General features: G+C 45.6%; 1 protein-coding gene and 1 long non-coding RNA gene across 2 annotated transcripts; one reads left to right on the forward strand and one right to left on the reverse strand.

Moving 5' to 3' along the window:
* Positions 1-10,051: 10,051 nt before the first annotated feature.
* On the reverse strand, positions 10,052-15,130 carry LOC113895002. The gene is made up of 3 exons (XR_003511731.1): positions 14,773-15,130; positions 12,760-13,868; positions 10,052-11,966 (listed from the first exon to the last, which is right to left on the reverse strand). It is a non-coding gene; the product is annotated as an uncharacterized LOC113895002 (long non-coding RNA).
* Positions 15,131-16,158: 1,028 nt separating this feature from the next.
* LOC113894931 (proline-rich protein 2-like) lies at positions 16,159-16,601 on the forward strand. The gene is made up of 2 exons (XM_027545451.1): positions 16,159-16,167; positions 16,233-16,601. The coding sequence occupies exons 1-2, from the start codon at positions 16,159-16,161 to the stop codon at positions 16,599-16,601; spliced, it is 378 nt and encodes a 125-aa protein (XP_027401252.1).
* Positions 16,602-17,111: the final 510 nt, after the last annotated feature.

The following is a 17,111-nucleotide window of genomic DNA, read 5'->3' on the forward strand; positions in this document are numbered from 1 at the left end:
TGGCTTTGAGATTTTAGGGAGGGGGGGTTGTTGCTTTTGCTTGGTTTTTTTTTTTTTTCTTGCTCTGCCTCAGTAAATTACTTAATATCATCCCCTGGAATAGCCATCTCTAAAAATAACCCTAGCACAGAGTGTCACAATTTGGCTTTCATACAGTTTCAAAAGAAAACCATTAAAATTGCATTGATCTCACAAATATTGATCTGGTGCTTGATATCAAATATCAAATGAGATGCTGTCAGTTGCTGCTGATCATCGTGTCAGCTGTTTGAATTCTTGTCCCTTCTTCATTGTCATATGGATTCAAGTTGCTAAGGCTAACATTTTTCATGTTAACACAATTAGCCATGTTTTTCACACTTTTGGTTTGACCAAACATAGTTAATATTCTACCTGAAATTTCATCACATAGTTTCACACACACACATTACACATACAAACTTTTTGTAAAAAACATGTATTTTACACATATGTAAAACCTATATATGTTTTTTTCTCTTTCTTAAAAGAAGTATGCTTTGCTTCCTAGGTAAGCAATGTTTCTATTTAGTTCTTTATTCTAATTTTGAAATACTTTCTATTTGTATATTGTCTTTCTGGACACCTGTCTTTTAAGAAATCTAATTTGTTTTAAGAGAATGCAGTTATTATAATACCATTTTGAAGCTTAAAGTGAAATCAGCCATTTCAGATTCACACACACACAACAATACATAAACCACTTCTTTTATTCTTGCTAACAAAAAACATAACTGCAGTATTTGGCTAGCATGAAGTTTAAAGAATTAAATATATGATATTTTTAAAAATAATTTCTCAGTAAGCTCATCTAATGGGCTAAGTCATGCGGTTGTATTAGTATATGATATCAAACCTGAAAATAGCTAAATGCCTTTGGATATGTTTAAAGTCTCAAATCACCCTTTCTTCTTTCCTCCTTCCTCTTTACTTTGTATGTCAGTAATTGATAATTACATTACTTTGAAAAATTGGAACACTTTAGGGAGGAAACCGTCCTGTAATGACCAGTTACTGCTGACTCAGCTGTGCAGACAGAGAAATAGGGTAGAACTCTCGTAGAGAGCTGTTTAAATTATACATCATTATGCGTATTTTCCACATTCATGGGAAGAAAAAAAATCTCAGCCGCTAAAGTTTTCGGTTTCTCCGTCTCTTTTTTTTTTTTTTTTTCTTTTACACCTGAGCTCGGTTTGGGTGCCGCAAAAAGAAGCGAAATGAAGCCGCGTTCTTCCCAGCACCATGGACAGCACCCAGCGCGCCCCCTTCCCGCTCCCCTCCGCCAGAACCCCGAAGTTGCAGCCCTCGCCTGATTCCTCTCTCCGACCACCCCCTCACCGTAGGAAACTGGCTCAAAATCTTACGATCTGAGCCCAAAGCGACAATGGGTTTTAAAAGTCTACAGTTCGTGGGTGGAGAGGCTTGCTTGCTCCGTGCCCGGAGTTAACTAGAGTGCCCCAGAGTTGACACACCATTTGCCTGCTCCCCGAAATTTGCATCTACTTTATCATGAAAGCAGCGCCACTCTCAGTCGCTTGTGGTAGAAGTCTTGGCCGCAACTTTGACCAACTTTTCACCACCACCTCTAAGCTGGCCAGAGCTGTACCGGCTCACCGCTTTAAGAGCTCTGTGCTATGAGCTTCATCCTCCCTGGGCTGGTGATCTCAGCCACGAGAGACCTGTGGTCCGAGAGCTGTACGTCCAGACCCATTGGGCCCTCGGTCGCACGGCTCTGTCTGGGACTAGAGCCGTCTCCCCGGGGTGCACCCAGGTGCTGGTTTATTACCTCCCGGTAGCAGGTGGCTCTGCAGCGGGCGCCCGGTCCGCGGCGTGCTAAAGAGCTTGCCAGAAACTTATCTGACAGCACTAAAGAGGGGGCGCGCCTGGCTCAGTACCCACCATTACCTCTTTTCCTACTTTCAGACCTCAACTCCAAGATCCAAATTTCCGCAGGTCTCACTGTTTGGATCTCCGTTTTACCGTAAGGGTTAAGCAAAGTACAATAAAGATCACTTTCCGCTGGTGTCTTTTCATTGCGTCATCTCCCTAGCAACATATAAGTCAGCACGCTTAAGACTAGTTTTTAAAGATTTCCAACTGCACCTTCCTTTACTGAAACTTGCCTCACTTGTTGGACTTTGAGTGAAATCTCTTCCCTGCCTCCTGAACCCTGTTCTAATCATCTAGTCTCTTGAATCGACTTTGAGGACAAAAGTATTCCATTCTGAGTAGGCAAGACGGCCCAAACCAAATTTCTATTAAAATATCGATTGTACAAAAATCGTTTCAAATCAGCTTGATCCAAACTTGATCAGAAAGGGCCAGGAAAGTAAAAAGGGGAAAGACTTTGGTATCTTACGGTAGGGGGTTTCTTTCCTCTAAAATAGCCTCGATAAACTGATTACAAAACAGCCTTTGTATAGTAACGTGAATTACAATACGTTTCAGGATAAAATGATCCTCTATTTGCCACAGTATAACAATGAAAATTTTCTGTGAATTCCTCAGTTTAGCGGTCAGTCAGCTTCAAAACTCTATTGTTCTATCTCTTAAGACATACAAATATTAAATATTTCATAGGTTAACAATTTAGTCTGTTTTCTCACACAGTGCTGCTTGCACAAAATGTTTGCCCCCTTTTTGGTGTGCAAAGTCACTGCTGAGTTATCCCCAAAGATAATTTTTTTTCCTCATAGTTTGGTCAATTTTGTTGTCTCAAGAGTCGTTTTGTCCAAACTCTAAGACAAGTCCGTGCTACAAGAGAAACTCAGCCATGCTGGGAGCTGTTTTACACTAGCGGCATGACCCTGTGAAAACTAGGCAAAGGCAGCGTGGCAGCTGAAGTGTGCAGGATAGCAAAGGGCACCTGTTGAATAATCGTGACTCAGAGATTCGAATATTCTTGACCAGGATCTGCCTCCCCCTGGTGAGACTAAAACTGAAATATCACGATAATGTTTGAATGTCTTTGGTTGGTGTATTTTCCCAGAGCTTATTCTCTGAATTGAGCTTCCATCTTTGGGTAAATTCATTCTTAGCTACCGAGGTTCGGTAACAAGAAAGGGAATCAGGTGTGAAGGACATGGGGCTTTCCTCTGCTGGTTCGGGGGACTTGTGGAGATTTGGGGGAAGTACAGAGCAGTTACTGAACTCCTGGGTGCCTAACATTTGTTTCTTCAGTCTGGGTTTTGGGGAACCTCTTTCCTTGACTGGAGATTTTTCCTTATGACCTGGGGACAGAGTGGCTAAGATTCCTAATTTATTAATCAGGAATTTCTTACTTTTAAAAAAAAAGTGTATTCTTGACACAGTTTCAGAATGACATTTCTGGATTAGTCTAAGTAAATCAGAAACTCCCAGACATGGGTGGATATTTCAGGACCACCTTTGCCAGAGAAAAACATGGTGAAAAGAAGTACAAGAAACCTTCTTTTAAGGAGACAAATCGCAATCAAGACACTGAGTGAAATGATTAGGTCCCCGGAAAGGAGGTTCTCCAGTGATGTTTGCTCACCACCTGTATGTGTTCGATGAAACTTTAAGCCATTTTACAGCATAGATGGCCACCCCCATACACCTTATTCCAAACTTTTTCTTTAATTCCAAGCCCACTCTTCTAGAGGATTGCTTCTGTCCTATTTATTTGTTCTCCTTCAAAGTCATTTAAAATAAGTTTCCTGTCTCTTGTGCATTTGTCAATGTCAAATATACGCTATTTAGTTAAAGAAAAGTGTGTATTTCACATGTTATAAAAGAACAGATTTCTTTGGTTTCTTGGAAATCAGTAATCTCTTAAATACTTTCCAAGACCCCCTGCGGAGGTCTTGGAAACCATATAAACAATAACTACCAAACTTCAACATGACAATATTAGTTAAAATCTGCAGGATGATTATTCAAATTCAGGGTAGGTAATAGGGAGTGATTTCCTATCCTGAGATAAGAAAGGACCCAAGGTGTCTTCCGCAACTTGCCTAGAGAGCTAGCCATCTTGGAGAATCCGGAGGTAATTCTAAACTAGCTTACCTGGAATCTTAAAAGCTAGACTGGTCATCAAATGACTGAGCTGGGAGATGGTTGTGTGACCACAGGGAGGTTGCAAAATACATTTACCCCTTAAAAAAAAAATAAAGCATGATATCAGTCTTTCCTGACATAATTAAAGGTGTGGGTAACACTCTCTTATTTTGTCTCATGCTGTGAAAAAAGATCACCTGCACCTCTGATGAATAAAACTTTAAAGAAAGTTTCAAATAAATCCAACAGTTTAATTTCTGCTTCTTAAAGTTAGTGTGTATGTGAATAAATAGAAAAGGCATTAAAGCAACTGAGTTACACATTAGCTATCTAGTAGTTTAACATTAGACAAGAAAATACACCTAGTTTTTCAACTTACCCAACTTTTAAAACTATATGTGTTCCTGGAAAGTAATACCTGATTGGATTAAGTTTGCCGGAGATTGTAAACTAAGCTTTCAAGAAGGTAATAAAATATATTAACTCTCTTGAGTAAGTGGTTGGGAGGGATTTATAAGCATTTGAGGATCCGGTGATCCACTGGAAGCACAGTTTACTCAATTTTGAATTTTTCTGATCAACTTTCAACCCTGAGAAAACGAGAGCCATTTGCCTAACTTAATCTGGAACGTATGTTTGCACCAGTAGCAGGTTTTTTGGTTTGTGGTTGGGGCTGATCAAGTTGTAAATTTTCCGCTTTAGGTTTTCAGCGCCTGCTAGTTTCAGCCTAACACCTAGAGAGAGGCTTTGCGGGGCTCTCCACCAAAGCAGCCATGGTTTGACAAAAGGTTTCCAAACCACCCAGCTCTGAGTGTTACCGATTTTCCTGAAGATGGGACATTTCTATACAAATTAGTTCTCTGAATCCAAAAGACAAGTAACAAGTTACATTCTCTTTTGTCAAAATGTTTGTAAAATACCTACATGGAGGGTCCCCCCCATTTGCCTTCCTCACCTGCAACCTTTTTCTTTGAGGGACACACACTTTGAGAGCAGTGAGTGCTGTGGAAGTGACATCTTCATTCGACAAAACAATATACAGGTCCTTTTGGCTCATCTTAATTTTTTTCCCATCAGAAACAGAACTGTTGGTATTCTGTCTCTTTGTGCTTCCACACAAAGGATTTTTTTATAAGTGTTCTGAATATCTGAGAAGAATCACCTCGTGATTAAAATAAATATACATTTAGAATCCACAAATCACCCTTCACAAGCTTTATGGTAGCTTTTATGACTAATACTGAAACACATTCCTTTATGGACCTGAAATTTAGTATTTAGTCTTTAAACAAATGATAATACTTTAAAATCAATGCATGGTATACCATAATGATAAATCAAAGCAGTAAGTTTCCTAAGACTAGCTTGACTCATCTTGAAATGGAAATAGGTATTAGTGGTGGGAGCGGGAGGTTAACTCTTGGTGGTAAACCTCAAGGGCTATAACTAAGTGTCTGGACCTGCTGATTTATCTTCTTCCTGAAAACCTCAATCAGATTACTGGAGGAAAAGTTACCCAAGTGCTTTTTGAAACGCATCAGAACTGGTAATTGAGCCATAAATGTGCCCTACATTCAGGTGCAGAGTTGCACTAAATTTTATTATTATACAGGTGAAGGTGGGCAGCTCCCATCTGGGCGCTACCTTAATCAAACAGTGAACAAGGGTGAAGAAACAAGGGCAGTAAGAGCATTACCAGCACTGTGCGAATCAAATGCCCACAACTAGTTGAGAACAACGGTGCTAAAAAGCTGCTTTAATTCTGAAACGCAAAGTCCTGAGACACCGAGCGCCATCTAGCAAGCAAAGTTAGAATCAAAGTCAAGCACAGAGCACAGAGCAGCTAGGGAATTGGGAGGTAAAGGGGGGCTTGAGAGGCACTCGCTGCGACTTAACCACTGGCCCTGTCTCACCTGAACCCAGCGTTGCTCGCGGGGTTTCTGCTCTTCGCCCCACCAGCCAGCTCAAACAGACTTAACTCCTGAGGTGAGACAGACCCTTTCTGCCTCAAGCTAAGGCTAAAGGACAGCTCCTCACAGGGTTGCTTATTGTCTTTAATTAGAACAAGCGGCCTTGCCGTTTCCACCATCCCCACCTCCAAAACCAGCGGCGGCTAGCTAACTCTGCACCTTCCTCTCCAGATGGGGACAAAGATCAGTGCCTGAAAGGCTCACCTTGGGCTGACACGACTCCCAGGGCTTCGGCGCTGAGGAAAGCACATCGCTGGGAAATCCTAGCAGGATTTGAGAAGTCATTCTGAGTTTACAAGGCTGCCTAGACGTCTCCTGACAGGCGATTCGAGCCATCTCTGAGTGGCATGAGACACAGATTTCCTTAACAAGGCTCGGCTGGTCATGGAAACTGGATGCTGCCTTCAAAATATAAATAATATAACTTTATTCTTCTCCAGGCAACCAGGTCTTTGATATCTCCTTTGGCTGAAGCAAAGTCCAAAGGTGGCCAGCATGCTGCCAAATAGCCCTGTTAGATTGTAGCTTGAGGGAGGGAAACAGCACTTTCTCCATCTTTAAGGGTTTGAATGATGTTACCTAATTATATGAATATTCTGTGGAACTGAGCTAACAAAACACAGCTTCTGAGATTTGTGATGTGAAGAAAATCAAGAAAAAACCACTGGTTTCTGGATAGGCAAAAATGCCATATTTTTCCTTTAAACTAAGTCGGTCTGAATTCAGAAGACTAAGGGGTTCATCTCATGTCTGCTTTCTAAAGTACTTCTGTTGGTTCTTCCCGGAATTTCATTTACAGTTTGGTGGTGGGGGAAATCCATGTAGATACATGTTAGCCTTAAACTACTCCTAATTTCCTGCTACTGAATATTGTCTTTATAATAACTCATTGATTCAGAGAATACAGAAGGCAGAGCTTGGGTTTTCTATTGTTCTGTCCCCTGCCCCCACCCCACACATACAAATTTTCCCAGTGAAGTGTTTTGTAAAAAAAAAAAAAAAACCTAACCAACCAACCAAACAAAAACCTTAGGAAATGAATATTAAAATATTCCAAATGAGTTTTAAATGCTACCCCAATCTGAGGTTTGCTTCTCAGTGAAAAAAGGCATGGCATAATAGATATGAAATAGCAATTCTCTATTTTCTGCTAATCTATTTACTGTGCAAAACAACCACATTGAGAATCAAGGAACTGCTAGATAAGAATATACTCAAAATGTTCATTAAAACATCTCCACAGGTTATAGTATTTACAGGGGAAAAAAAATCCCCTAAAATCATAACCCACTTAACAAACCCAAGCCAGTAAGGAGCTTAAGCGACAGTTTACAAAACATCTAAAACGTTTCTATGAAACCTCCTTGTCTTCTTATGCCTCAAAACACATGTAAAGATCTGAAGATGGAAAATGTAGGTACAATTCACACTGCCTCCTCTTCCCCTTTTCCTCTCTGAAGTTCAGAGAAGTTCCCAGGTCAGTCTTGCCTCAGATCACAATAAAAATTTAACTTTTTTTTTGTTATTGGTGTCTAGTTAAATAGCACATTTCTCCCATCAAGGTCTTCTTAAACACGGAAGCTTCTCCTAGACAGGGTACCCAGCTGTTTAATTTAACATTGATTTATTGCTTTTAAAAGTAAATTTACACACATGCCAGCAGCGCTCCGTTTTGTTTCCCCAGACCCTGAGATTTATTTTCTACTTAGCGCTTGTCTGACAAAACAATGTCCTTTAACTTTATTACACATCGATGAGGAAATCTGTCTTATTTTTGTTCAGATTTATTGCTGGGTTGTTTGTGGGGACTTCTGTGATCCAGAAAGGCCGAGATCCGAAAATAAATAGAAAATTAAACAGAGTTGATCACAAAATAATAGTCAAAACCTAGAATATGGCCCAGCATATTCTGACCTGCTGGGGGATGAAGTGGGGTGAAGGATGAAGCTCCCTCTGTGAGCCCAGTCACTCAAAAAGAAAAAAAAAATATTCTAATGGGCACATAGCATTTGAAAGTTGAGTAGCCAAATCTGTGTTCTATAAGGTCTCCAAGTTCTTGGTTAAAATATATTTGGAATTCGAGGGCAGGGAACTGCGATGTGTAGGCTCCCCACCCCACAGCCGCCTTACCTCCCTGCAGAACTCCCAATTATCACATGTTTGTGATGGTTGAGCCCAAGGGAATTAAGATGGACTTTGAAGCAGCTTTTACGGTACACTTCATCTACATTTGGGTTTTCTTTAGTTCTCATTAAAAGGGCCACTTTCTTCTTTTCATTGATATACTGTCTTTGTGTCCTTCATTTCACACTCTTTAAAAAAGTTCTCTCATCAGATCAAGTGCAAAAAGGAGGGATGACATAATAACCATCATAATCATGATAACAACAACAAACAACTGGAACTGTGGGTTTAAATCTTTTTTTTTTAAGAAGGTTTTTCTCCTCTCTAAGGCATGGTCCTTCAACAACACTTAAAAAAAGCTGAGGTTGAGAATGGACATAATAAACGTGTTTCTAAGGTTAAGTTGGAAATCCAGACAGGCTGCGAAACTCGGCGCGTGTGTGATGATGAGCTTTACTTTTCCAGCCTGATTTCTCAGAGGCATCCAACATCTTCGAAGTGTTCAAATAAGGACACACTCTTTTCTAGGAAGAAGTAAACTTGTGATGGGTTTTGTTATTAGGATGAGGGAAAACTTTCTTACCCTCACAAACACCTCATCTTTAAAGACCTCAGTCTGAGAGCTTGACCAGTCCACTCCGGTCAGTGAGTCCACAAAAACATGTTAAAATGTTTCAATAGTTTTTTACAAACCCCAGAAGATTTTTTTTAAGCTAATGGATCTTTATTTTTCTCCTCCTGAAACACAGTGAGACACGTTGGCACGCGCACTTCCTACCTTAAAAAGAAAGAAAAAGGGAAAGACAAGACAAGGGAAGAGAGATCTCTGTCTTTAAGGAGGGGGAAGAGGGGGGAAGGAACTCTTAGAAACCTTGAAAATTCTCCCCTTCATTTTAGGAGCTTCCCCCCAACCCCTCTGGCCGTTCAGCTCTTTGAAAAGGAGTCCTGTCACTCAGAAAGGAGCTGTGCCTCCAACCTCCTCCCCATCCACCCACCCAGCCGGCCCCCATCAGCCTCGCCGCCTGGCTCCGGCCCACCCTGCGGCCCTCCCCGCGCGCGCACACACACACACGCACGCACACACACACACACACACACACACACACACACACGAGTTTCTTCCAAGTGCTTTTTCAAGTAAAAGCTGGAGAGATGAGAGGTGCGGCTTCTCCAACGCGGAGCCAGACAAGTACTTCTCAGCTCGCGGAGCGCGGCCCGGCGCGAGGCCCGGCGCGCCTTGCACGTCCCGAAGCCCTTGGGCACCCGGGGCAAGCCGGCCCTCCCCGCGGCGCTCCGGCCGCTCACGCGCCCGCGCCCCGCGCCCCACGGAGCCCTTTGTTCGGCCTGGGTACCCACGGGCCGCCGCCGCGGGAAGGATGCTCGGGGTGGGATGGCGGGGGGTGACCGCGGGGTCGGCCCCAGGCTGACGCCCCAGGCGCCGGGCAGATCAAGATTCCTGGCACTTTGGGGCCCTCGGACCGGGGTCACCCCCCATGTTTCAAACCCGTGGCACAAAGAGGGGGTGAGGGGCCCAGGGCGGGCGCGCTCCTCACAGGGCTGTAACCACTGTGCTGACTTCCCTCCTCCACCCCATCCGCCTCACCAGTTTCTCGTCTTTTTTTTTTCTTTTCTCTTGTCTTACCCTCTTCCACGCTCAGAGGCTCAGTGGGTGGGAGTGTGTGTGTGTGTAAATGTATGTGTGTGTGCAGTTAGGTGGAAATTTCATAAGAATATGCCCCGCACTTATAAAGTTGCCAGGATGGGGGAGTATGCTCCCGAGCGGTGGGAGAGTTTAAGCGACTTATTTGGGAGGAAATAGGGGGTCAGATTTGGTCTAAGTGGAACATCTGCAAAACATTCAAGCAGCTTATTCAACAAAGAATCTAGCCATTTATTGTAGAAATAATAAAAAGCCACTAATGATTATGGTTCCCACCCCTTCCCCCAAAAGGCCAAACCCTAATGAAATAATTCAAAGGTAGGCCTCATTTCCTAATAGTGGAATTAAACAACAACAAAAAAGAGCCCAACTAAACTTTCCAGCTCTGCCTTCTTAAGGGCCTGGGAACCTTGCTGAGAAATTAGGTAAATAAAAGGCGAGTTGGAATTTCTGTTGAGTTCAGGCTGCAGTGCCCCGACTTGCCGGAGTTCTGCCTTGATACACAATGACAAATTCCTCTTTAAATAATAAAATGTGAAAGACTCTTCAGGATGCAAAGATGTCTGGGGTTAAGTAGCTTTTTAAACCATCAGTTTTAAAATGCCTTGTGCAATGAATACACTACCTTTAAATCCGAAAACAATTATAAATATGCTATACATCTGGGTGCCAGTTTATCTCTCCATATTTCTTTTTAAAATGAGGAACGCATTCATAAAAAGCTACTTGGCACACTTTATTTTAGGAAAGCAGATGTTAATTTTTTCACGTATCATTTTATGACCAAGTACATGTGTAACGTTGGAAAGCATCCAGAACGCCTCTATTATTTGCTAAATGACTGTGAGTTGAGGCATATTATTCTCAGCCTAACCATGGTATAGGTTATACCCATAAAGTAAACATCTGTGATTTTTTTTTTCTTCTTTAAACCAGGGGATGGGGGGTATATAGAGTTACTACAAACGAGGGAGGGAAAAAAAAAAAAAAGAGTTCGACTAGGAAGCGCACACCTGTGTGGTAGCAAATAGGATATTTATATTGTTCGGTGCAAAACAAAGTTCACAGTCGGGCACTTGGGGATATTTACATGACGGGAGATAAAGTTGAAAGCCTTTCCCGGCGTGCCAAATGGGATTCTCCCTGTGGCCTTCTGCGTGGCAAGATAACAGGTACTGAGCCCTCCTGGCGGCGTCGGGCCTCCGCAGCCGCCTCCCTCCCCCGCCAGCCGGTCCGGGCCCAGCCCGAGTCGAGCCGGGCGCTCGGGCTCTAGGAATTCCCAGGCTCTGCGGCAATTTCCGCGGGGTTCCCAGCCTAGAAATCTGTTCAGGAAGCGTCCTCATTTGCCCTGCGTCGCTCGAGGACGCCGGCGCCCGGGATCAGCCAGTGGCGTGATAATTAATGGAATACAATATTTATGGTCGGATGTATTGACTCGGAGGCAAGCGCGCCGTGTAGACAGTCCGTGGGGGTCTGACAAACAGGGGGGTGAGTGAACAAACATAATGACCGGAGTACTTATGTCTATCCGGTTGACTCACTTAAACCCGAGGTATGGAACATCATGATAAATATTAATATCCACCTAGACAGTCCCGCCGTCCTCCTAAGCTCTCCCTTCCTGCGCGCTGCCCTTTACAAAAAGGCCAGAGAGGAGGTTTTTTTTTTTTTTTTTTTAACATAAAATGCTACAAAATATGAAAAATAGGTCACCAATAAAATTGGTCTCAGCATGGAGCGTAATTGCAACAAAGTGCCGCCGAGTAAAATCGAGGAGTGAGCTGGCTGGGGCGGCACAGTCGCGAACCATCTGGTGTGTATTAAAAGTGGTGCTGTAAATATTGCTGAGAGCTAATGCATTATCGGCTTCTATAAGTGCTCGGGGCCTGTAAGCTTTCCATATGTTAGAATATGTAGATCGCGGGAGAGGAGAGAAAGGTGTTCTACCAACCCCCGACTTCGCAAGCATTGTTTTGCCCACTGTTGGTGGAACTGGGGCCCCCGAGTGTAGAAGACTCATTCCCATGCGGTCCTCTGTTCCTCCGGTTTGCTTTTTCTCTTTTTCTTTAGCTCTTTCTCCCAGCTCCCTCCTTCCATCCCCTCCTCCTCACTCCCTTCTCTCCAAGGGGATAGGACAGGCCTTGCTGACGTCACTTCACATCAGTAGAAGAGAGTAACTGTTTCAGAGAGAGAGGGAGGAAAAAAAAAATCATCTGTTTTTCATCAGTGCTCAAGTTTTGCCTTTTTAATAGAAATGAGCTGCTCAGGCTGAGTACTCCTTCTGATTTGGAGCTTATGGGGGGTGGTCCAAGAGCTTGGGAGGTGTTCTTCATCTCAGGGGCTGAATCATCCTGGAAGCGGGTCTGAGGCCAGAATGAGCGCCAATTGATGAAACCAATTAAAAAAAGGAGATGCAAAGATGATGTCTTCTAGAGTAGCTTTCACTTCCACACCTCCTAGGCAAACTTTTGCCAAGGAGGGTGGAGGGCTTCTGGTTCCCTGACACTTCTGTTTGGAGTCCTGGAACTTCTTCCCTCTTCTCTGGTTCCTCTCTTCCTAATTCCACCCCCCACATACTGAAACCGCCACACACAGCACAGCTAATAATTTTCCTGCTGTCACATTACTTTTCTAGGGAAAACAGTGAGAGTCCTCCCTTTCCTGATGATACCCTGCTTTCAAGAATTTACCATAATTACCCCTTCATCTCCTCTGAGCCACCCCCCCCCCATATTTCTCACTACACGTTTTTACTCAAAGCCTGTGCAAAGAAATTTCCCTACATTGTCCCACAGATCATTTTTTCCTTTCCCCCAGTTGTCCTCTTCACTCCATTCTTCCTATTCTATGTCATCTTCCCCTTCCTCTCCACCTCTCCCTCTTGTGCACACACCTCCAGGAGTTCAAGTGTGGATAAACCCGCTGGTCATGACAACACAAGTTCAATCAGCAAATAAATAAAACTCTTACTTTTTTTTTTGGCTGCCGGCTGCATTCCCCCTCTGGCCGTTGCCTCCTTTAATTATAGGAGCTATATTTCTTCCCTGGGAGATATTCGAGGGGATTTTTTAGCAGGAAACTCGCTTCTGCTGAGTTACTTTAGAGCCAGGACCAGTGAGTGAGTGGCCGGTACTCAGAGGCTTTGAGTGAAGTGCAGATTGAGACATATCGAGTTCCCTCTAAAAGGATCATTTCATGTGGGAGGTTGGACACAAAGTTTGCACTCGTGACTGGCATTCCAGTGAGAGACATGCATATTTTAAAACAACAAAGCAAGCTGGAAAGAAGGCTTAGGGGAGGAGAAAAAAACTTGGAAAGAAGTTACTAAGTGACAAACATCTGTCAACATGGGATAATTTGTACACTATCTGCCTCCTTTGATGGTGGTTCAAGGCAGAGGATCTAGGAAAGCAAAGTGGATACATATTTATCCCTGTGAAATATGGTGAAAACACACTTTTCTCCCCAATAGGTGTAAGGTGATTAAAGTTGCTTGAATGAATATTATTTTTAAATGTTTCTTAAAATAGTAGAGACCTCTAAAATTGCTTATTTCTGATAGTACAAAAACTAGATCTTATTTAATCTTGAAAGAAGTTCATTTAAACAACGAAGAGTGATAAAGTAATAGCAGGATATTTATTATAGAAAATAAAATGAATCTCATCATAACAACAACAAAAAAAAAACCCCACAAAAGCAAGCTGAAGAAAGAAGAGAAACAAAAAGCTCAAACAACCCCTGGTTGCTATAGTCTAGAAATCTTTTAACTACAAGTACCAGATTTACATGTGTCTGTGAGCCAAACATATAAACATCCACCTCTCTGCATGTCAACAAGGAGAAAAGGCAAAATATTTTTCAGAGGATTTTCTGTCTCATTTAAGCTTGGAGTTTCAACAAGCCTATTATAGCAAAAAAGTTTCCTTCTTGGGGATGAAAGTTTCTAAAAGCAGAGTAAAAGATCAGGCGAGATCCTAGGATCTTTTCTTTTCTTTTCTTTAATACCCAGAATCTCCAACAACCAAATGTAAGTTCAGGCTCCAGCTTCCACGGAGAAATCTTTTTCTCCTCCAGATCTGAAGACAAAAGGAGAGGAGGCCTGGTGGTGAGGGGGATATCTCTGTTAGTTGTCAGCGCAGGTCCATGGGTTAGGAATGCTAATGAGCCTCTTGGCCAGCTGAAGACTCGGTTCTCTCTCGCACACCCTCACGCTCACACACACTCAGGCTCATGCATGCCGACTGACAAGCACACAGAGGCTCGTGCACGACCCTGTCTCTCTCCTTTTTCCTCTGAGCCTAGAGATCGATCGCTGACCCCACTGTTGGGCCAACGCTTTATTTATCTGGCTGTGCAATGATATTATCAGCCTTAAACGTTAATATACAGCAAATGTCTTCCTAAATCAACACAATAGGATAGCTTGCGGAGACCAGCCTGATCTGTCTTAAAGAAATCCCTGGCTATCTCTCTCTCTTCCTCCCTCCTCTCTGCTACAGACACCCCTTTCTCCTTTCCACCTTCACTACTGGGGTTCTTTTATACCTTGGGCTTGGGGATTTGATCTCTTTCTCTCAGCTTGGTTGGAGGAGGCCTCAGCCGACTAGGAGATGGATAGACACATTATCCACCCATCACTGTGATCTCCTTCAGGGGTTGCCTTGTCAGCTGCCTCCAACTGCCTGGATCCACTCTATTCCCATGATCCCGGATTGCTCAAAATTGGGGTAGAGGAGAAGGCGAGGGGTGGCCAACCGAGTGTGCAACCTTGCACCGTGTTAATTGTTTTCTTTCCTCTCAATTACATTCATAAACCTATTTTCTGCATTGCCTGTTATTTCTTTGTGCTTCAAAATTGAAACCACGTGCAGCCTTCGTCCCTCAGCACACACAATAAATGCGCTGCGTCCCCCACCCCCACCCCACCCCGCACCTCCTCCCCCAGCCCATCACACAACTATTTACATCTTGGTTACTCACTCCGCGCTCCGGGCCCCCGGAGAAGAAATTGGCCCCACGGGACTAGGTGAGGCTTTGAGTAAAGCATCTCTCAAATCCGGATCGTATCTCGTATCTCGGGCCCCCCACTCCGGGAGAGAGGCTCGTGAACTCCCCGGGCCGGCCTCCGCCCACCCCTGCCTCGCACAGGTGGTTGTGGCTGACTCTGGGACGAGCTAGCGGGGAGGACATCCAGGCAGAAAGGCAGCTCTGTCGTCTCCAGGCGGGCCCACCCGCCGGCCGCCGGGGTCAGCGGTGGCGGCGGACGAGCCTTCCGCGCCCCTGCTCCACGCAGACACCGGGTAGGAGCGGCCAGTCCCCTGGGAGCCTTCCAGACCCAGGTCCTCCAGGCAGAGGAGTGCCCCCCCACCACCACCCCCTAAATAAATAAATAAAGTCCAAGGGGGGAGGGGGAGCTGGAAAATGGATTCGCTGACAAGGAGAGATAATAAATGAGGGGCGCTTTCAGATAGATATCTCAGACGTGAAATTGCGCCCAGCTGGTTGTGTAAGCAAACAAATAGTTTCATGTTAGGAACTCTCAACTTGGGGCTTGATGAATAGAACACGACAGAGGTAAATGGGTCTTTAACTCATTTAGGAATACAACTCTTTGGCTTTCCGAGCAAAAGGCCCAGTGACGCCACGGATCCCGAGCAGGCCCTCTAACAAGAGTTTTATTAGTTCCCCACTTGGGTTTCCCCGCAATCCCCTCCCAACGCTCCTTCGTGGTTTCCCACTGCGGAGACGTTCAGGTGATGTGTTCTGAGACATCGAGGAGCTTACGAGGTGATGCTGCCACTGTAGGAGGTAGAAGGACTGCCTACCAGCGGAGGTGGAGAAGGAGGATTCAAAAAATAAATAAATAAAAACCAACTTTTGCCTGTTTCAAGCAGACTAGCTCAGGTAGCCTTGGGTGCAGGGGGACTGCAGATCCCCGGCGCTCCTGGCGCAGAGTTGGCCCGCGGGGCTTCCAGGAGCTGACCGACCCCCTTTGCAGCAGCCAGAGACCCGTGAGCCTGAACCCCCCGAGGGGAGAGTTCCAGAAGCCCTAGGTGGTCCTGAGGGGGCCCATCCCCCACCCCAGGGCTTTCGGCCAGGCCTGGTCGCAGGTTGAGTTGTGCGTGTCGGGGGCAAAGGTCAGATTTTAACTCCCTTGGGCCCGTCCTTGTCCTTCCACGGCGGCTGAGGGCCGCAGCCCCGGGGCCCTAGAGATTCCTGGAGGAGAGCCAGCCCCAAGACAGTCTTTTTTTGATGTTTTCAGCAAAGCTGGGTGGCTAAAGTAGTTTAAATCGACTTCAAAGGCCCCTCAGATTCTCAGTCACCCAGCAAGTGTTTGGGTTAGAAAAGGGAACGCTTGGCTTTTAGATGTCACAGGTAATTTCCAGAAGGAAGTCACCTTGTGTGGGCCGCTCTCCACCTGTTAAGATGGCTTTCCTCAGGCCCTGGGTCGGGATGGGGGGGGGGGCCTGTTGGTTCTACACCCCTCCCCCACCCCCCACCCCGCAGTGAGACCAGCTCCGCTCCCCCTGCACTCCCAGCGGCCGGTCTGGCCTACACCTGCCCGCGGGCCTCACACCCGGGGCCCAGGGCTCCTCCTGGCGCCTTTTGCTCCAACGCGGCTCGCTGCTCAGGGGCCTCCAGGCGGCCACCCAAGGCAGAGACGCCCCCAGTCCAGGCGGCCTTCTGCCCAGTGGCTCCCAGGGTCTGAGGACGTCCAGGATCCAGAGCACGGCCACCCCGGCCTTTCCTGGGCTGCTCCTCCGTGGGGCGACCGGCCCTTACCTCCCCCCTCCCCGTGCATCCCCTAACAACTCCCCGAAACCCCCGCCCCCCACCGGCCACTGGTCAGCTGGGCCAAGGAGCGTTTAGATGGCTGGGAGCAGAGACAAGGCTTCCTGGTCGTCAGAAGCCTCAACCGGTGGCTTAGATGCCTCCGTCTCAGTTCCTAAACCTTCCCTTAGTGCGAGCAGATTCCTGCGGCAGGACTGCGCGCGGCCTGAGAGATGAAAGCCTCGACGGGCGGACATCGCACCCTCTGTCCGGCTCTGCAGGAGGCGCCCACAGGGCCTCGGAGTCCCCAGGAGGCTCCATGTTTCTGGTTGAGATACAGAGACCTCTTAGGATGACTGTCTCCGTGCGTCTAATGCAGGCAGGGACCACCCCAGCCACCCAGGAGACGGCAGATGGAAACCCCCTACCTGCAGCTCCCCCAGGCAGGGCTGCCTGAGAACTGAACAGAGCATCTCTTCTACCTTGCGCCGAGCCTCCCTCCAGGTTCCTATACCAAGCCTGTGAGGGACTCTGTGAGACCCCGGGAA

The sequence above is a fragment of the Bos indicus x Bos taurus genome, chromosome 7 (genome assembly GCF_003369695.1).
Source record: "Bos indicus x Bos taurus breed Angus x Brahman F1 hybrid chromosome 7, Bos_hybrid_MaternalHap_v2.0, whole genome shotgun sequence".
Classification (NCBI taxonomy): Eukaryota; Metazoa; Chordata; class Mammalia; order Artiodactyla; family Bovidae; genus Bos; species Bos indicus x Bos taurus.